Raw genomic sequence first — 21,972 nt, 5'->3', positions numbered from 1 at the left:
TCTTGTTACGGAATATTTATAGTCTTGTTGTCGTTTATTCCTCGCACAAACTTGTTTTTGCATGTTATTATTATCTCTCTTATCGGATTTTAATAATAAAATTTAAAACCATTGGACATTGGGAGCAGAATAAATTGAAAAGATTTTAATAGAAGAGATATTGCTTTCGATCTCGATTTGTCACGAAATTGGAAAAAAGAAATAAGTTCTTTATCTGCGCCGATTTCGTCGAGTTGTCGGATCAGTCGGATCCCGAAGGAAAAAAAGTGTTAGCCAAGTTTCCCGCTTGCGTTGACGGCTTCTGATCGTTTAAGCGTACCCATCACATTGGTATGCGCACTCGTTGACGGATGTTCGTGGCAGCGTGTGTTATTTCGTGAAACGGATCTATTTTGGGGGCGCCTGACCCTTAAGTGATATGTGTCGCGAATACAAAAGGGGCCGACGCACCCGTTCGAGAGGATCGAGGGCCGTAGGTGGACGAAATGGAGGAAGAGAGAGCGTAAGATAGAGTGAGAGAGAGAGAGAGAGAGCGGACGAAAGACGTATTTGTTCGTCGAGGGAGGAACGTACGAGGGTGTGATCAGTGCGAGATATCTACATGTGTTTTCCATTCGTTCGCGATTCTCTCGGTCCACTCGACGCTCGAGAGGCAAGTCTCCCTTACTCCCCCGTCATCGACGAGGCCTTTTCTTCGGCTATATCCCGTTAGAGACGAGAGAACACTCTCTCCTTCTCTTCTCGAGACGGTCACGCCGTGGCTTATGGGCTCGGAACCTGGACCTCCCCTCCCACCTCTTTCGACGCTTCTCTTTTGTAAGGTACTTTTCTTCCGGAACGCTGGCCCGACAATCGTATTCCCCCGCGTTTTCGCCCACCCGTACCGCCGTTTCCTTCAATCTGGCCGCGTTATACAGAGACTCCTTCACGGTCGTCTTTCTCCGCCTTCGATATTCCGTACTCTCTCCACGTCACGCCAGATTGGAAAGTGTGCTCCGTCGAGAATTCACCACGAGTCCGGGATATACTCGCGTGGTTCTGTATATCGCCGGCCAACTAACTTTGCAGGATCGTGCGATGCCGAGGATACCTGTTGAAAGAAGTCTTCGCTTCATTGGACCGATACTCGAAACTTTTTACGTAGTATCGGCGGATCTTGTCGAGCTTATATGTTGCCACCAAAAGAGAAAGAAGAAAAAAAGACGCTATATTTTCTCGATCTCAAGTCTCTATCTTTTTATCTGGCTCTAAAAATTTTGTACGATGGTTGCTCTGTGAATTCGCTCGAATTTGTACACGTTCAAGATGTGCGCTCGAGTGCCATAGCGTCTTTCAATGTGCGCATACAAGAAGCGGGCAATCTTGCCGCGCGACTTCTCGTCGGCTTCTTTGCACGGGAGGGAAATTTTCCGTTCGGATAAAACGCCGTCAGAGAAGTAACGGCGATCGCGGAGTCGACATACTTTCGTTCGCGTGTTTCTATGTGTGTACGTGCAACGTATATATGCCGTCTCGGAGCGGCTCGTAAAATCTGCAGCTTTTACTGCCGCCCGAGATTGAAGAATCAGGTTGTAAAGGACTGAATCCTCGCGGATGAAGGCCGGAAATGGTATGAGAGACAAGATGGAAAGACGAAAGAGCGGAAAAAAACGAGAGGATAAAGGGGTGAGAGGGGAAGGGGAGTTGCCGTTAGGACGGCAAGAATCACCGACACGTTTCATGAATTTAAGCGCGGAGAAGCAATGAAGTATGAAATAAATATCTTGCGCCCACCGTGATCCTCGTTTTAATTAAAACGCAATCATGCGTCTGATATCGCTGGCGAGATTTTTCACGATCCACTTTGCCGGATAATTTACCTCGATATTTTGGCCTCTATCTCTTCTCTCTTACGTTTGGTTCGTCTTTATAAAATTAAAATTCTCGCGTCTTACAACAACGAATGCAGCGAAAAACTCGAGTGGCGTTAAACTACATGGAAATCACTTCGTTCTTTGAAATCAGTTTCATCCACTGTGCGTCTTCTTTACGACATCCCGGCGCGCTTCCTCGCGCTCCTTTTCCTCTGTGTTTCCCATTTCCTCGTCTATATATCTTCGGCGATTGCGTCTCTTCCAGCGTAGCGACATCGAGGATAAGGAAGAACGATGTTCCCGACGACGCTACGCCGGTCTTCGGGACCGATCCTTATTGCCAGTTACTCCTCGCTCCGATTTCAGCTGGCAGTCGAGAAAGTTACGAGGTTCCATTTGGCAGAAGCCGTGAGGATTCGCATATTTCATCGTCGCCCTACGAATTCTGTTTCAATTTTCGCGTCTCACATCTTGAAGTCAGAAGCTCTGAAACTCGTGTAAGACTGCTTCGAGGAATTATGCTGATAATACGAGAACTCGAACACTCTTAACCACATAGTTTAGCCTCGAACTTTACAACAACCGAGAGAATGCGATAATCTATCTTCAAAAAAATTGTAGATTAAAACTTTCACAATTTGTAAATATGTGTATAATGAAATATTTTCTCTTTACGTTACTTTAAAGTTATTTAAAACGGATGCATCATTATTAATATAAAGTACAAAAATTTTCAGAATTATTATTGTATACGAAATACACGACACTTGGACGGGACGCACAGTTATTTTAAAATATTAACTTGTCGCTATAAGAGCGTATACTTCACTTAATAACGCATAATATAATCGACTAAACACTAGCGCTTGTTGTCGCTGTCATCATCAATGCTGCGACACTGCCGTCTGCCGTCACGGACAGACCTGTGCCACACAGGCTCGCGCATAACGTTGACCTCAACAACAAACGGGACGGGAAGAGAGAGGAACAACGAGGTAGTCGCATTCGTCCGAAAGTTCGGTGTCAGACCTGCCATGCGAGCGTCAGTTGGTAGAGCCTCTTTTTTTGTAGCAGTCAGATGCAGATGCGGATCAGCCTCCGATACGAGCCAGCCGATGTTTTGTTGGCCGGCGACAGTATGAGTATCCCGCCACGTGTCCGAGCGAGTTGAAAATTAGTAGGCGGGAACCGAGGGATATGGGGAAAGTTCCGACGCCTCCTAAAGGATGCGTAGGATGAGTTTTCGAATCCCGTTGTATATATCGGATACGGCCAATAAATTTTTTTAATCTTCTTAGAACGCAAAGTAACAACGTATTTTATGGAAAGCAACGTAAACATTGAGTTTCATTTTATCTAACTTTACACGTGAATTTACAATGAATTTTTTCAATAAACAATCAGATTCAAGGGCCGATGTATTTTGAAATATTTGAATTATTGAAACGATCAAAAAAATGGCTTGTATTACATCACGGGACACGTGGATACATTATTGAAATAAGTACAATTTATGACTGTGGAAAAGAAGTTAATTGACGGCGACATTGCGAGCGACAGCTGACATAACACGTAATGTTAATACAACGAACATATTGTAACTCGAATGGATAGACACGTTCGTTTTTATAATAGTTAGCGTTATCGATTTGGATTATAATGGACTGTGGAAGGAAATATTGCTCTGTGCGACTATAGTAAAGCGCCGTCCCGGTTTGAGAGGCGACGCACACACACACACACACACACACACGTATGCAATGACCCGCGCGCGCATGTATGTGTGTGCGTGTGTCGATACTCTTTGCTGTATTATTGCTGCACCAATACATACGCGGCTCGTATCGTCTTTCTAATGCACGATAGTCGTCGAACACGGTCTTTATGCGCGAACAAACGAAGATAATCTCGTTTTACGCACGGAGGACCGCACTAATGAGGGGTACCGTCCTTTGTCATACTAATCAGACACTCTTGCACATCCTCCTATCTTCCGCGTGTGTGTTTTTAAAGCAGTACTGTCGACAGGATTATTCCTGCTAGAAATGTGAATTTTATTGACGGGTCCTCTCGCGACTTGTAAAGAATTTTCTTCACGTACAGTAGAAATACTTGCAAGGCTTACAACAATATCGTGGAATGCCTTAATTGTAATAGAAATTGCTCATTACTATGCAAATATTTTATTGCGTGATCTGAGTATTACATAATTTCCTGCGTCGATAACGTTTCTCCGTTATTATACCTTCCTTCTATTCAAAGAGAAGCCTCACTCATATGAGACAATAGACGTATGTCGAAGGGCAAAGGATAAACGAAGACGTGAGCTCTATATAACATAAGACAAATATGCAGATTGGCAAAGAGACCTTGCGGCGAAAGAAGATTATTATGTGAGAGTCTTCGGAGCGTTATCTAACTAGTTCGCGGATTCTAAAGAGGATCGAGGGCAGGGGGGGATATGTGTGCCTAACGAGCTACAGAACCGGGGGATGAGTACGCGGATGGGGCCGCAGTCGAGAGCGGGGAGGGAAAATTATTAATCATGGCTGGGATTTCATAAAGCTCCGCTTAAGCTGTGCACAGCGCATCGTTTATTACCTGCTTCTCCGTGGGGGCTTTGCACAGCTCGGAAATACACCGGGTACGGTCGTCTGCTTTGAGCTTGCTTGCGCGAGTAGGTCCCCGCGGTGATCTTTCCTGCGTATGTTGCCGCTCGTGTCTACGCGTCGCGTCTAAGACGTCGACAGTCTTTCCGAAAATCGAAAATCATCGCCGCGACAGTCTCCGTCGCGATCGAGCGAGGCATTTATAAAATATCGGGGCGGGGAAAGAGCGGGAAAGGCTTACGATTTAGACAGACAGCGAATTGTCCCGGGGCGAACTTTGAGGCCTTATTTCCGGAGATGTCGAGCTCCTCTCCCTTATCTCTCTGCCGTGCTTTTCCCGTGCGCCTTTGCCTGTTGTTACTTGGCTCAATCTGCCTCTCGTATCTTTGTGAATTCACAGCGAGAATTTGTTTACAGTCGTATCATGCCGAAATAATGTTTATCAATTGCTTTGTCTCCCTGATGTACAATACATGTATACGATTCATTCGACGCTCCCGCTAGAAGAATATTCGCGATGAATGTCACGTGTCTTCTGTTCCAGTTCTTTGTCATCTTACCGCTCGTTCTTCTCGTTTTCTTTCCAATTCTATTATATATTTTTTTTTCACCGCACGGTTTTTTTATTCAGATCTCAACCGTCGAGTCTTTAGTCATTCCATGGGGATTTTTTAACAATAGGAATCTGCGCGAACCAACACGCGCGTCACGTGGCTGCGTGCACGTGACACGTAAGGGGCGCGATCAAGGAGGGTGATTTCCCCCGTAAACTAAGTAGCATCGTCCAAATCGTACGAGGGGTCAGCTTGAGGCGCACTAAGAAGGGATTATCCGAGCGAGCATTCCGTAATTGCTACTAGCAATTTACCGGGACGATTCCGCATTAACCACGCCGGCGAACCGAGCGGATAGACATGTTCCTTCGTGCAGGCTGCGTGAGACACATCTCTATGCGTAAGATGAATTTGCCTGCACATAATTGATGCGAGCGCTATTTCCGTCAAACTTCGAGGAGAACTCTCTCGATCGTATTATTAACAACACGATGTCACGTGCGTCTTACTATTTCTGAGTTGTTGATAAACGTTGCCTCGATGAGATGAGGTATTTTTAAAGATTGATTATATAATATTCTCTTTCTCTCTCAGAAATGAAAAGTGAAAATTTTTAGAAAAGCTTGCAAAGATACGAGAGAATAAACTGAAAATGAGAAGATTCGCTCACAATTATATAATCATGATAACGATGTGCAATATATGACCATGAATAATTTTATTTATCAAAATATGGGAAAATATTTAAAAATATCCATTGTTTTTTTTACTTATTGTTAACATAATACACGAAGTGTTAGAAATTCTCGGTGGAAAATGTATGTTCCGGATCTTTCGATCCAATCGAGCAGCAGCTGCTTTATTGAACCAAGGGGGTCTTTCTGAAACACTTTTGCACAAGAGACTAATACGATAGGTAACGTGACGTTAAGTCGAAATCGTACGGGCCGTATCTCTTACGGTACTCGGATAGTAACTGCTCCTCAGAAACGCGAAGGTATCGGAGTTAGGTAGGCCGTCAGATTACGATCCATTCCCCAATTCCCATTTGTCCCTCGGTGAGAACCGTGTAGTTGAGCGCGAAGAAGATCGCAGAGCTGACGGCGGACGAAGGGATAGCGGCTGGGACTATGAGTCTCTGCATCTGGGGAAATGTGCCGAGATTACGGATCCAATTCCAATAAAGTTTAGCACGTGAGCCGACTGACAGCGGGCCAATTATTATTTAACCGGCGCACCTTGCTCCATCCTTACGCTCCAAGTTGGAGAGGACACTTTGGGTGTTCGCGGAGATCTTCTGGGACGTGCCGCGAAAGAAAGTACTTTCAACAGCCCCGATTTATATCTTTCGGCCGTCGAGATGGAAATCTTTGCCGTCGTCGTCGGGAATATCTAGCGATGAGTTCCAGAAAAGACCGACCGGTCTTCTTGATGCAATTAAAGCGTAATTTTATTTGATGCTGAAACTTTTCGCGGGCCTTTGGCATGAAGAATTCTCAGATAAAATTGATATACTCTTCATTAAAGTGAACATAATTAATCCTCGGCGGGTAATTATTTCGAAAGTTCGTTAAGGATAGCCCATACGTTGGCGGAATGTTCTTTTGATCATCTTTCTGGTAATAGCAGCAAAGAGCTGAGTGAGTTTTTAATCTTCATTTTTATAATAGCCATGTGCCTTTAATTTAATCGATTTTCTTGTTATAGTCATTTTGTTACACGCATGACGTTTCCTAGGTGAAATAATCTACATGAAAGAAAATCACACATTATGAGAGAGAAAAAAATACAATTATTATTTTTCAAGTATTAAACTTTTCGAAAAGTAAAATAATTGTGCGTAATTACAGACTCGAAGACTTCAACTATTTAAAATTCAACTATTTAAAATGATGTTTACAATTTTCATAGCATTTTTTAGAGTCCCTTTCGATATTTTACTTGGTTTTTATGACGCACAGATTTATCGCGATATCGATCGTCGCATTTCAGTGTTTCTCGTGCTTGTGTTAATTGGCTTGTGGTCGTGATACATTAGCGATTAACTATCGCGTCCTTGAGCGCATACACGAATGAGGACACACTCGTACGTGCGATGAAATAAAAGTTAAAAACGCGGTCGTCGGTTTGTGGTTTCGCGAATGACATTAAACATTCACGGCTTTTTGCTCGCGAAATTGCGGGTCTGCCTAATCTCTCGGAACAGAATTTCTCCGAGAGATGAAGATCAAGTAAGTAGAATCATCCGATCCCTTGCTCTGCGATCTCTTCTCCTGCGGTATATTCTCTCTCTCTCTCTCTCCCTTTGTAATCGCGAGGAGTGCATCGTCTATTTGTAATGAAGCTCTTGGGATCGTAGCATTAGGTTAGTCGAGGGTAAACGCAAATACCTTCTTCTTCCAGATGTCGTATCGCGTCCATGTTAGCCGTGCACTCTCGCATGTACGTAGAAAACTAAGATCGATTTCTCACTGTTATATTTCTCGACAATTACGTAATCAGCTGTAACATAATATTTCTCTCGGAGCATTATACGGACGCGTTAGAAGAACGCGTACTGCTATTGGTGCGATGTATAATCTAATAATTTTTTTTACATGACGTTTTTTGACAGCTACGCTTAACGCGACGTGCGCAACGCGATAGTTTTCAAAAAGTGCGCTGCAGAAACGTTATTCTCTTGGCACGTTAATTTGCCGGTTTGCCGGTATTTAATGGCGCATTGTCGCGACGGCAGACGCGGTACCGCGTGCATTAAAATGCACCGGCCAAATATAAATGCGAACGTTAACTGGCGTGCATTTTCGCGGGCAATTATTTATTAAAAGCTGTAGCGCGGACTACCTGGCGGCTTTATTGCGTTATAACGTCGGAAGTGAGATAATTTCGCGGATAATTTTCTCTCGCATAATTCATGAGTAATTTTGACTCGCCGCGAAAAACAATGAAACTTGTCGCGCGATACCTTTCCTCGCGGCAACCTTTCCTTTTCCCGACGCGATCGATATCTCGCTCGGGAAATGAAGACGCACGCATCGAAGAAGCGCGAGAGCGAGGGGGCAGAGGTCTCGTGAAAACGAGGAAAAACCTGCAAAACACGCGACATACGGCGACGGGTATCGATTGGGCCGCGGGAGCTAGCTCCCTGTTGCACGAAGACCAAATGACGGCATATTATTCCCCACTTACCCCCCGTTACGTCGGTAAAGAATACGGGAACACGACGTGAAATCGCTCGCGTGCGGCATGAATCATCATTCATTTCGTGTTACAAGCGACGTCGACGTGCTGTGTCGGTGCCCCGTGCACCTGCATACCGCGCACGCGGGTGTGCGTGAGTTCACGCGAGCGCCGCAACGACGCCGACGCCGGGCTGGTGGACGCCGGGCTTTTATCTCGCCAGAATCGGTTTACATGACCGGCATCTGATAAGTCGAGCCCGGGCACAGTGGGATACCCCTTATTTACTCCCTTTACGACTCCGCGCGTCCCCACCGCGTCCCCTCGCATCCATACACCTTCCGTACGTTTGTCAGGACATTGAAGCGGGATTGCACGAGACAATGTCACTTGGAAGATTATTATCGTCGCTATCCTCGAAATTCCAGAGGAGGGACTTGTTCATTGGAATTTCATGAATATTTCCCATGTATTCGTTATATATACTTTGTTATCGTATTTTATTACACACGCAATCGTATTAATTAATCGGAGAGAGCAACAATTGCAGTTTGAAAAAATATTGTACATAGGATAAAAAAATGAAAAAATAAATAGAAAAAATATACAATAATTTTTTATAATAATAAACATATATATATTATTAGATATTTTAAGATAATTACACGCATGTAAATGAAGACGTTACAAGGCGCGAATTCTCTTTGTCGCTGATTAATCAACTTTCGAGAAATCATACGCGATTGTACGTGACACTTTCCTATGCATATCCAGGTACTTATGTGCAGTTTCAAGCGTTACTTGCAATAATGTTGTTAAATGATGATACGAAGGCGAGGAGATCACACTTACGTATAGGTAGGGTGAAAACGGCAAATCATGATATTTAAGTGGCGATCGTTACCCTCTGATGGCGCTTAAGCCTCGTTCACACGAAGCGAGACCCCGTGCCGAGCACATCCTCGATAGATCCCCGTCGACAAAGTCCCACGCCGAGGACGCGCACTTTTTACGGAACCGCTTTTCTCGGAGGCACTCGGAGGGTCCCGGCAGGACGTATTACGATGACAAAGTGGCGTGTCGTGCTGGTGGATGTAGGTGAAACGGGCGAGGGACGGTATACGAGGAAGAGTTCGTCGATTATACGTGGCGAGGATATCAAACAAATTGAGTGCAGATCCACTCGCTCGCTCGTTTATAATGACATCAACGCGCGCACGCGTGAATGCGCTGTCATCGATGCGTGTGTATTCGCGTGCGTGCGTGCGTGCGTGCGGCCGACGCGTTTCACGCGATTTTCAAGCCTAGTGTACACATGTGCGCGCGTGCGAGGAAGAGGGGAGAAAGAGAAAAAGAGAGCGCGAGCGATCTCGAATGTCGACATGGCGTGCAAAAACGATGTCATTAACGACGTAACGACACAATAGAACAAAGCCATCGATGCAATCCTTCCATTTTTTCTCTCGCTTGTCGCATGTTCTCTCTCTTTCTCTCTCTCTTTTTCTTCTGTCATTCTCACACATATATCCGTTTTTCCGCAGATATCTAAATGTATCACCGCTGCAATGTTGCAATGTATCGCGTATTGTTCTCTTTCAGCCGCGTTTGCATCGTTATTCGATATAAAAAAAAAGACAACGCTCGTAATCCGACGTACGATGAATCGTAATGTGCTCAGATATGAATCCTGTTGACACAACTGTAAACAGCGATGGCAATAAAGTACTGCTGGTATTGTGGCGAGACTGTTTCGCGTACCTTCGGGATTAATTAAACTGAACAAACTCGCGTTAAACGGCGCGCGCTGTTTATGATATTTTATTTAATTTATCATGGCGAGAGATTTCACTTCTATATATATATATATATATATATACAGGGTGACCCATTTTAACTTAGGCAGCCAAATAACTCGAAAAATAAGCAAGATAGAGAAAAATGTTTTAGACAAAAGTTGTATGGTTTCGAGGGGGCCATAAGATGGTATCATTGGTTTGACCTTGAAGAGTCATTTGAAGGTCACGTGAAGGTCACTTCAATTTTTTTAAATGGAACATCCTATATATTTTTGTACATTCTTGTAGCTCATCTCGAGAGCTTTCCAAAACACTATAATTAAGTACATTTTCGTTAAGTACTTTTTGAGTTATGAGGCTTGAAATAATTTCTTAATTTTACATAAACCGTAAAATATCTCGTAAAATATTCATTTTTCGATTACCTTACCTTAATAGTTTTATGTACAAAATAATGAGAGGAATCAATTGGTGTAAAGAAAACACATAGTTGTTTCGAAGAAAAAATATGTAATTTGCAATTAACAATTCCATATTTTTTCTTAAAAACAACTATGTGTTTTCTTTACACCAATTGATTTCTCTCATTATTTTGTACATAAAAGTATTAAGGTAAGATAATCGAAAAATGAATATTTTACAAGATATTTTACGGTTTATGTACTCTCTAAATTTCTTAGAGTGAAATCTAACTCCAAACGAGTGAATATTCACTCCAAGTGATAGTGAAAATACTGCCACTCGTAATTAGTGAACATTCACTTTTCACAAAAGTGAACTGTTTAACTCTGAACCTAAAGTGAATGTGTCACTCGGTTCGAAGTGAATAATTCACTCGATCGAGAGTGGAATCATCACTTTCGTCAAGTTATTTTTCACTCAATTACGAGTGAACAGATTCACTCTTAGGAAGTGAGATTCTAGCCGTCTTTCATTCTTCTTTCCGTTTTCTAATAATAAGATAACATGTTACGTATATGACGTAAAGCTTCGATTAGTTGAAATGAGAAGCAATCATTGCTTTTTATTTGAACTAATAGAAGCTGCACATCGCACGTAGCATGCTATCTGTGTAAAAGCCGATTAAGTCTCCTTTTTTCTTGTCACAGTCATATAAATGTATTTAACGTTACACGCAAAAAGAAACATGTTTACAATCTTACGAAAACTTTTTTGCTATAAAAAATAAATAAAATTGTAAATTTAACATGACAAAATGACATTTAAAAAAATAAACTAGATGTCATATTAATTTTATGGCTATTCATTATTAAAGCAAAAGTTTTCGAAATATACTATACCAATCTCTCTGATCGCAAGCATCATTTTATGAACATTATCTTTCAATATATTTCGTAATTTGAAGTATCTATTTTCTTGCTTCTAACATTGATAATCAAAATAACTGCGACAAGAAATCAGAAGCTGGAACTAAAATAATATTTTTATGTTAAAAGGCAAGTATACCATAAGAAATAGGTTAAAAATAACACAAGTTATAAGAGAACAAATATTTATATTATCAATTATGTATAAGATTATATATATTAACATATAAAATTATGAGTATTGTTAGTATATTATCATAGTATCGAAATATTCTATTATAGTTATTATACTAAATATATTTTAGTTATTAAATATATATTAAATATAAATCTGAATCACAAAATATAGATTTCTTATATGAAAATAAAAATTATATAAAATAAATCTGAATCACAAAATATAGATTTCTTACATAAAAATAAAAATTATATGAAATCTAATCACATGGGAGTTAAATTTAAGTATATTTTAAATTTCTTACATGAAAATAAAAATTATATGAAATTTAATCACATGGGAGTTAAAAATTTAAGTATATTTTAAATTTCTTCATCATCATAATCGGATGATCTGAAAAAATAATTAATTTATTATTTCTCAAATAAAATATTTAACTCGTATATAGAGGCTTGCAAAAATTTATCACATTTCTTATAAATTTATTTTAAAATTAAAGTGAATAATTTTACAAACGCTAAAGAGAAAAAAGCTGAAGTGGCACAAATTAATGGATAACAATAGCACATACTTTAATTGAACGCATATACATTTTTTGTTAGTATTAAGTAAATTAAAATAACCGAAAATCTCTAATATATTTATCTCTCTATATATATTATATGTATATACTTACTCATGTAAATGAATGCTTTTGTTTGTAGATAAATTTTTGAGAGTAACATCAAATGCTACACAACATGCTTTGGGTTGTATTAACTGTAGTATGCAACCAGTGATAAAATTATAAAAATTAATCAAATCTGCAGAAAAATGTACATCAAAACAATAATGCAGTTTCAATAAAATATCAAAAGCTTGCAAGCCATTGCTTCCAATTTCGATTAAATGATCATCTGCCTTAATATAATATATTCCTTTTCTTTCCTCACTAGTCTTACTACATATTAAATAAGGTTGCACATTTTTATTTTTATTATTTTGCGAGCATTCATTTAAAAATAAATCATCTTGTGCCTAAAAGTATAAATATTAATTAATTAATATTTATCCATGTTTATTGAATAAAAATGCTGAGTAAAATGATGCTTTTAATTAGAAGAGAGATACATACATTTTTAAATATGAGTAAACTTTTATGTAGGATTGTTAATCTTGAGCATAAAGTTGAATATTCCACTGAGTGTCTTTTCTTCTTCATTGATGTTATCTCTGTGTCCTAAAATATATGTATAAAAACTTTATATTAAAATATATTTTTTATTAGAATAAATAATTATACATATTTATATATTATTTACATTTTTCTTTTTACTTTTGGTATAATTAGGAGACGGCAATAAATGCGGTAATAAAATTAAAGCTTTCATATTATCTGTAAAAATAAAGTAATGATTATTAAGATATATACTCAGAGAAATCTTGTAGATTATCTGATTTATTTTATTACCTTCAATATCATTAACATGTAGTAGTAAATATGGTGCGTTCAGGGAACAATATTGTAAAATTCTCGGCACGTAGAAAGTAGTAAATTGTGCCAAAAACTTATCATTATCTGGAAATTCAGCTAGAAATTCTCTGTGAATCTATAAAAAACATTAATAATAAGGACAACATTTATATATTAAAGACTTAAAAAAGATAAATAAAACTGTTTCCAACCAATTCGCCTTTATAATCCTTAAAACGTGGGTACATTTTTAAAATGTCACTCAATGTTAGTTCTTGATCAGATTCTTTTATTTGTTTTTGGCGATTACATCTCGTTTCATCGCTCAGTCGAAATATATCATCTTTATTTGTTTCATTCGGCATTTTTAAAGCAAGCTCAGCAACCTATGATAGTGATAATTATTGATCTAACACACTATTTCATTATCCTAATTGTATATAATTATATTATCAAATAATATTTACCTTTAATGTAAATATATCTTCTTCCAAATATTTTTCTTGTTTTATATCTTTTAATATTCTTGATTTTTTTATTTTTAATTCTTTAGAAATAGCTTTTCTTTTTTTAGATGGACTTAAATGTTTTCTCATGGTTTTTAAACGATACTCTATAAAACCCTGATTTGTTTTATTATCATAAAAATGTTCCTAAAACCAACATAAAATAGAAAAAATAGGTTTATGTATATTTCAATTTTAAAATATATAAAAAGTCTTCTTACGTAGCCGTTTTCAGAAAGAGTTGATCGAAGTTTCGGAAACTGTGTAATAATTTGCCTCGCTAATTCGATTTTTAATTCGTGTGATGGATATCTTTAACAAGAAAAATAAATATAATCATATCTATATATAATATTACGTAAATATTGTTTATACTATAAATCAATAACAAAATATTATTACTTACAAATTGTTATTGTTAAGTTGTATTAAACCCGCACAACAAATTCTTATAAGTTCTTGTCTATTAGTAGGGTGAATAATACCTGAATCTAAAATATTGATAAGTGATGGATTTCTTTTAGATTCTTTTTCGTTTTCTTTAATCCAGGATCTAATATCAAAATCTCGATGTATCTATAAACAACAATTATATGTCATAGAAATATTAAATAAAAATATTAAATGTTTATATTTTTAATATCAATTTTTTACCTCCTTGCTTTTATTTTCAAAAGGAACTAATGCTTTTTGGCATTTTGGACTAGACGAATTTTCTGTTGTAGATAAAATATTTTCTTTATTTTGTACGTTTTCATTGTTAAATATTTGGTTCTGCGTATTTAATTGCACTAAATTTACTTCATCAAGTAAAATTTCCTGTGAAGACTTTCATTCATATGTATGATTAATAACTTGTACTAAATGTGTGTGTGTGTGTGTGTGTGTGTGTGTAAGGTATATAAGAATAATCTTTGCTCTTACCACATTATGGCAAGCATTAATTAAATTTAATATTCTTTTCCTTGGGCCAATCTTAATTTTAAGTTCTTTCAAGTCAATTTCAGTTAATTCCATGAAGGCGTAACCGTCAACTCCTTCATCTAAAATATAGAATTTAACTTAAAGAAATGTATTTAAAAAGTTAGAAATTTTGTAATAATAAATACAACGGACATGTACTAACTATATTCTGATGTCTTTATGATGTCCATATCTTTGTATTTTGATATCTCCCATATCATTTATAATATAATTTTATATTAAGCTTTTACAGTGTGTAGATTAAATAAAAAGCAAATGTATATATGTACAAGATATTTAGATGGATGAATTAAAATTTTAATATACATAAATATATGAATAAAAAATAAAAAATTTGTGATTATATACAATGATTATATACAAGATATAGTTATAAAGTATTTTTATAATAATATATGATGAAGAACAATGTAAGATAAATTAGTCTTAAAATCAGTCCATAATGCAAATGGTTTTAGATCACATAACTCATCAGTGTTTATAAATCTAAATGAATCTAACTTAGGATGCACAAGATAAGCATTTAATGATTCATTATAACCAAGATACTGCCATTCTTCACACCATAACCACAGTTCATTGTCTTTTAGTATTATTAATTCTTGAATACAACCAAATGTAATTTCACTATTTTTTTGTACTCCACTGTCAAGAGCAACAAACAAACCTTTTCGATATTCTATACTGTAAACCTCTGCTTTATCAACTTTAATAATTTTGTCTTTACTCTGATATTTCATGTGATATAATTGCTGCCAGCAATAAGTATTTTCAACATAAACTTTTGATCCGTTAACATATTTTAATTTGATTCTTGGTTCTTCATTAGTACCCCAAACTGCGCACTGAGATAACTGACAATAATTACTTAAGGTTTTTGTAATATTTTTAAAATTACATACAATAGATCCATATTTTTTTAAAACATTATGTTTCGCTTCAAATCGTAAACAATTTAACCAACGTAAAGGACCAGAAAAAGATATACACTGAGGGTAGTGAGTTAAATGATGATGCTTATTAATTGGACTTATAGCTGGAAATAATTCTCGGAATAAACAATTGTGTTCTTCGATTAATTCTGATAAATATGGTAAAATAGAGTGTCTTAATTTTGGAGCGAATACTATTTCGTTTATTCTATTCAATATTAAAATTAACGATAGATATTTATCATTTTCAGGTATTAAGTCTGAAACCAAAAAAGGAAAAACTTTTAATAAACACCATGTTTGTACAGCAGTTTGTGAAAGTTTGTAATCTCTTTGATATCTAATAGAAGCCGAAGAAAAATTTGCGGAAGGTTTATTTTTATTTTCTGGTAAACCATATTGAAATAAATTTATTCTGTTGTTAAACAAATCTATGTTAAAATTATAATCGCCACAGGTATTATAATGATGTAAAACCAATTTTAATTCCATTGGTGCGATACCTTCTAAAATATCGTGCATAGGATCAAAGACTAAATTATTTGTACAATGAAAAAAGCGAGAAGAATGTAATGCACTATCTTCTAAAATACCAGACTTTGTTTTAGAATGTTCAATTTCTTTTAATGTTCGTTGAGTATTTATTTCTTTTAATTGTTTGTTATGTAGTTGTTTTGTACGTAAAGAAACAACTTTTAAATTTCTATTATTCTTGAAATCATCTCTATTGATCATGCAGAGTCTACAAAAATATTTAGCAGATGGACTTAAAAATCCCAATAACTGATGAGCGGCCAATCCATCAGCACAAACTGCAGCAATACTACGTCTTATAAGTTAGCGGAACAAAATGGGCGGAATCAATTATAATTGATATTTTTATTTGTTGCTCATTTGTTGCTAAAAAGTTGCCAAAGAAAAAAATTTGTTGCTCTGTCATTTTTTTAAAAAAATCATGTTCCGCTAAAGGAAGATTAAGTTAGCGGAACAATATATATAACAACAAAATTATACGTAATAATAATATAAAAATTTGTTGCTAATTTGTTGCTCTTAAAATATTCAATTTGTTGCTTGCAAAATAAATTTAAACAATAGCGGAAAACTTTTCACAGCGAGCAAAGTTACAAGAGTAAACTATCAGAAAAAAATGTGTTGCTCGCTTAAATTTGGTATTGAGATATAGTTTGAATTTGTTGCTTTCGAAATATCCAAGTTCCGAATTTGTTGCTTGCAAAATAAATTTAAATAATGATGAAAAACCTTTCACAGCGTGCAGAGCTACAAGAGTAAACTACTAGAAAAAAATTTGTTGCTCGCTTAAATTTGGTATTGAGACATAATTTGAATTTGTTGCTTTCAATATATCCAAGTTCCGAATTTGTTGCTTGCAAAATAAATTTAAATAATGATGAAAAACCTTTCACAGCGTGCAGAGCTACAAGAGTAAACTACTAGAAAAAAATTTGTTGCTCGCTTAAATTTGGTATTGAGACATAATTTGAATTTGTTGCTTTCAATATATCCAAGTTCCGAATTTGTTGCTTGCAAAATAAATTTAAATAATGATGAAAAACCTTTCACAGCGTGCAGAGCTACAAGAGTAAACTGTCAAAAATAAATTTGTTGCTCACTTAAATTTTATATTGGAATATAGGTTGAATTTGTTGCTTTCGAAATATGTAAGTTCCGAATTTGTTGCTTGCAAAATAAATTTAAATAATGATGAAAAACCTTTCACAGCGTGCAGAGCTACAAGAGTAAACTATCAAAAAAAAATTTGTTGCTCACTTAAATTTGATATTGGAATATAGGTTGAATTTGTTGCTCTCGAAATATCCAAGTTTCGAATTTGTTGCTTGCAAAATAAATTTAAACAATAGCTGAAAACCTTTCACAGTGTGCAAAGTTACAAGAGTAAACTATCAGAAAAAAATTTGTTGCTCGCTTAAATTTGGTATTGGAATATAGGTTGAATTTGTTGCTTTCGAAATATCCAAGTTCCGAATTTGTTACTTGCAAAATAAATTTAAATAATGATAAAAAACCTTTCACAGCGTGCAAAGCTACAAGAGTAAACTATCAGAAAAAAATTTATTGCTCACTTAAATTTGATATTGGAATATAGGTTGAATTTGTTGCTTTCGAAATATCCAAGTTCCGAATTTGTTGGTTGCAAAATAAATTTAAACAATAACGAAAAACCTTTCACAGCGTGCAAAGTCTAAATTACATCGAAAACATATTGACTGAATTTTTACTTAATATATTTGGCACAAGTATTCAAGGCCATATAAATCTTATTAATTGTTATTGTATCGTCATATACATATTCTTGTAATTTAATTTGTTTATTATTTAAACTTATTGCAACAAATTCGAAACTTGGATATTTCGAGAGCAACAAATTCAACCTATATTCCAATACCAAATTTGAGGGAGCAACAAATTTATTTTTGATAGTTTACTCTTGTAGCTCTGCACGCTGTGAAAGGTTTTTCATCATTATTTAAATTTATTTTGCAAGCAACAAATTCGGAACTTGGATATTTTGAAAGCAACAAATTCAAACTATGTCTCAATACCAAATTTAAGCGAGCAACAAATTTTTTTCTAGTAGTTCACTCTTGTAGCTCTGCACGCTGTGAAAGGTTTTTCATCATTATTTAAATTTATTTTGCAAGCAACAAATTCGGAACTTGGATATTTCGAAAGCAACAAATTCAAACTATATCTCAATACCAAATTTAAGCGAGCAACACATTTTTTTCTAGTAGTTTACTCTTGTAGCTTTGCACGCTGTGAAAGGTTTCTCATCATTATTTAAACTTATGGCGCGAGTAACAAATTGGAAACTTGGATATTTCGAGAGCAACAAATTTAAATAATATCTCAATACCAAATTTAAGCGAGCAACAAATTTTTTTCTAGTAGTTTACTCTTGTAGCTTTGCGCGCTGTGAAAGGTTTCTCATCATTATTTAAACTTATTGCGCGAGCAACAAATTCGAAGCTTGAATATTTCGAGAGCAACAAATTCAAATAATATCTCAATACCAAATTTAAGCGAGCAACAAATTTTTTTCTAGTAGTTTACTCTTGTAGCTCTGCACGCTGTGAAAGGTTTTTCATCATTATTTAAATTTATTTTGCAAGCAACAAATTCGGAACTTGGATATTTCGAAAGCAACAAATTCAAACTATATCTCAATACCAAATTTAAGCGAGCAACACATTTTTTTCTGATAGTTTACTCTTGTAACTTTGCTCGCTGTGAAAAGTTTTCCGCTATTGTTTAAATTTATTTTGCAAGCAACAAATTGAATATTTTAAGAGCAACAAATTAGCAACAAATTTTTATATTATTATTACGTATAATTTTGTTGTTATATATATTGTTCCGCTAACTTAATCTTCCTTTAGCGGAACATGATTTTTTTAAAAAAATGACAGAGCAACAAATTTTTTTCTTTGGCAACTTTTTAGCAACAAATGAGCAACAAATAAAAATATCAATTATAATTGATTCCGCCCATTTTGTTCCGCTAACTTATAAGACGTAGCAATACTTGCTCTTAATATAAAATGTGTCCCATTATATATAACATTTACACCATTGTCACTTTCAAGTTTACTTAGATCCAGCAAAAATGGTTTAAATATAGCTTTCATGCCATATTTTTGTATGTCAGCAGTATGACACAAACTAAGAATATGAATTCCTCCTAAAGAAGAGTTAATATATTGAGGCAAATTTTGAATTACAAAATAAAAAGCTCCAATTTTGTGAGGATGAACTTTAGAGCCCAATGGATTATTAACAACTACATCATCATAATATAGTTGAATCCTTAATGCATCTGGATAACGTTGAAAAAATGGATGTTGTTTATAACTTATTCCATCTCTAAAAGTTACAAGTAAATTATCTGAACTGTTTTGTTCAACACAAACATAATTCCGCATTGACGAGTGAGACATTATTAATTTCAATGTTTCTATAATTGGGACATACTGAAAAGTTTCATAAATTTTTTTTTGTCTCCACATTTGTTCTTTTCTATCAAAATATTGCTGCAGTCTGAATCCAAGAGGTATTTCGACTGAATCTATATAATGATAAATATTCTTGACTGCTTTTATTTGAGCTTGTAAGGTATCCATTTTTTCAAATAAATTATCAAAATTTAATTTATTTAATAATTCCTGAACATCAGGAGACTCTATGTTTATATTCTGTTTTTTACAAAAATTATGCATTTCCTCGCGAATAAAATCTGTAACATCTGAAACTAAACACTGTGTTGCATTAGTTATAGCAGTTATAGCCGTACCAGTGAAATTGGATAACATTCTCAAGTTTGCTATAAATTTTTGTGCACTCTTAGAAATATCAAATTCTTTTGACTCTTGAAAATTAATACTGTCTTGAAAATTAATATTGTCTTTATTTTCACAAAATTCATGTATTTCTTCTTTTGAATGTATTTCGATTTTTTCGGAAATATTATAATTATCAGAATTCATTGAATGGATATCTGAATCGCATATCTCATCAGAGACATGCCATTTTTTAATATGGCGAATTAAAGAATCGAATCTTAAAAAATGTTTATCACAAGTATCTTGTTTGCAATAAAACCCTGATGAATAAGATCTGCTAACCATTATAGCATGATGACGACGGAAATGCAAAGAATATTGTCTAACTGTAGGTAATAACATTTTACATTTGAAACATTTAAATAAAGTCATTTTTTATAATATTTCAAGTTATCTTGTAAAATTTTTTATTAAATTGAAATTAAATTTTTTATTAAATTTAAAAGTAAAACAAACAGAAATAAAGATATGTAAATGTACACAAAAACTAATCACTTTTTAACTTTAATCTATTCTCGGGTATCTGTAATACATATAAAAATAGTACATGAGAAAATACAAATCAAACTGAAAAATTGTAGCTGTAGCTGTGTTTCAATATTTAATTTAATAAATATATATAGCTCACATCTACACAAAGAGATTAGAATATAATTCGTCAGAACTATATAACGTTAGTATAACGTTAGTATGTAATTGTGTGTATAATAAATATATTAATTATAAATTATTCTGACGAATCATATTCTAATCTCTTTGTGTGGATGTGAGCAATATATATTTATTATAATTTCCAAAAATATTTATTTATTTATTAAATTTAATATTGAACCGATGAAATTGTCATTAAATATTATAATATATATTTATAGTTACATCATATTAAAATCCGTGTGTTTTTCAAGTGGAACTATTTTAAATTACTATGATAATAAAATGACATTAAAAGCTAAAATAATTTACACAATATTATATATTATAAGACTGGACTCTGTAAATATTGCTCGAAGAATAAATTTTTTCCTTATATAATTTAATTTCCAAAATATATTTTTAGTATACAGAAAACTTTTATTTTTTTAATGTACTTTTTAATGCTTTAAGAATTAATGGTATGTGTGTAAATGTTGTCTTTTTTTACAAATTGAATCAAATCTTACCTTTTAAGATGTTGACGGCGTCTTCCGAAATTCCATTCTGTATGAGAAAGTGTTTCAATTGTTCCGTACTGTTTAGAGTCTCCTAACAAAGGATAATTTATTTATTATTATTTTAATAAACGATTATAATCGAGATCTCACAGCGCGTGGTATGTATTTGTCGATTTAGCAAGCTACAAGTCATTAGATTATTTTTCATTATAGCTATTTGTTTATCGATATACAAGCCGAATGTAACAAAACTACATGTACGGCGAAGCACATGCTGTGAGATCTCGATTTATATATCATTTTCTTGTACATAACTTAGTTTAGTAAGAAATACAATCTAATTAACCTATAACTAACCTATAAACTAATCATTCTTTATGACATGCTATACGTTGAACTTATATAATTTATACATATCGATAAATTAACTACATAAATTCTTATAGACACTTACCTCAGGAAGATACGTTGGCATTTCTGTGAAAATTGTAATCTAAGAAATTGTAATCTAAGGAACGTAATAGCACACGTGGTAACGTCGCGAGACAATACGACAGTATTGCTAATGGCGCGCATGGCGGACTCATGCGCGCCATGCGCGGTTCACATGCGCGTCACTCACTCTTGACGAATAAAAATTTTCACTCTATACTACATAGAGTGAAAATATTCACTCTACAAAATAGAGTATACATATTTTCTCTACTTTACAGAGTGAATTTTTCACTCTACAACAAAAAGTGAGAAGAATTCACTCCTATGAGTGAAAAATCACTCTAACTAGAGTGACTCGACCTGTCACTCAATTTTTCGAGTGCATTTTCACTCTAAGAAATTTAGAGAGTAAAATTAAGAAATTATTTCAAGCATCATAACTCAAAAAGTACTTAACGGAAAGGTACTTAATTATAGTGTTTTGGAAAGCTCTCGAAATAAGCTACAAGAATGTACAAAAATATATAGGGTATTCCATTTAAAAAAATTGAAGTGACCTTCACGTGACCTTCAAATGACTCTTCAAGGTCAAACCAATGATACCATCTTATGGCCCCCTCGAAACCATACA

General features: G+C 35.0%; 2 protein-coding genes across 7 annotated transcripts in view; one reads left to right on the top strand and one right to left on the bottom strand.

The window, feature by feature from the left end:
* Sema2a (Semaphorin 2a) overlaps positions 1-21,972 on the top strand; it is a 345,146-nt gene that overhangs the window by 116,120 nt on the left and 207,054 nt on the right. The gene's annotated exons all lie outside the window — the stretch shown is intronic.
* Positions 11,552-21,500, bottom strand: LOC145970279 (uncharacterized). Of its 4 annotated transcripts, XM_083096878.1 has the most exons (13): positions 21,361-21,500; positions 20,916-20,997; positions 14,382-14,500; positions 14,112-14,285; positions 13,864-14,033; positions 13,679-13,769; positions 13,419-13,604; positions 13,164-13,337; positions 12,949-13,087; positions 12,800-12,873; positions 12,613-12,717; positions 12,175-12,515; positions 11,553-11,891 (listed from the first exon to the last, which is right to left on the bottom strand). In XM_083096878.1, exons 1-13 carry the CDS (start codon positions 21,379-21,381, stop codon positions 11,861-11,863), a joined length of 1,707 nt encoding a protein of 568 aa, XP_082953004.1. In that variant the 5' UTR covers positions 21,382-21,500; the 3' UTR covers positions 11,553-11,860. The 4 variants fall into 4 exon arrangements, with proteins under 4 accessions (XP_082953008.1, XP_082953004.1, XP_082953007.1 ...); XM_083096882.1 differs by lacking the exon at positions 14,112-14,285 and having other exon boundaries at positions 11,552-11,891; XM_083096881.1 differs by lacking the exons at positions 20,916-20,997; positions 21,361-21,500 and adding an exon at positions 14,574-16,206.

Source organism: Camponotus vicinus, unplaced genomic scaffold, assembly GCF_025532165.1.
Source record: "Camponotus vicinus isolate PSW18456_S1 unplaced genomic scaffold, iyCamVici1.0 SCAF_4, whole genome shotgun sequence".
Lineage (NCBI taxonomy): Eukaryota > Metazoa > Arthropoda > Insecta > Hymenoptera > Formicidae > Camponotus > Camponotus vicinus.
Note: the sequence above shows the minus strand (reverse complement) of the source record. Positions and strands in the feature narration are given on the sequence as shown.

Coding starts and splice junctions, on each gene's coding strand:
- LOC145970279 (XM_083096878.1), bottom strand. CDS start 21,381: ATGCCAACGTATCTTCCTGAG. Junction 20,998..21,360: donor TGCCAACGTATCTTCCTGAG/GTAAGTGTCTAT, acceptor ATCCTTTGTTAG/GAGACTCTAAACAGTACGGA. Junction 12,718..12,799: donor CCAAAAGTAAAAAGAAAAAT/GTAAATAATATA, acceptor CATATATTTTAG/GACACAGAGATAACATCAAT.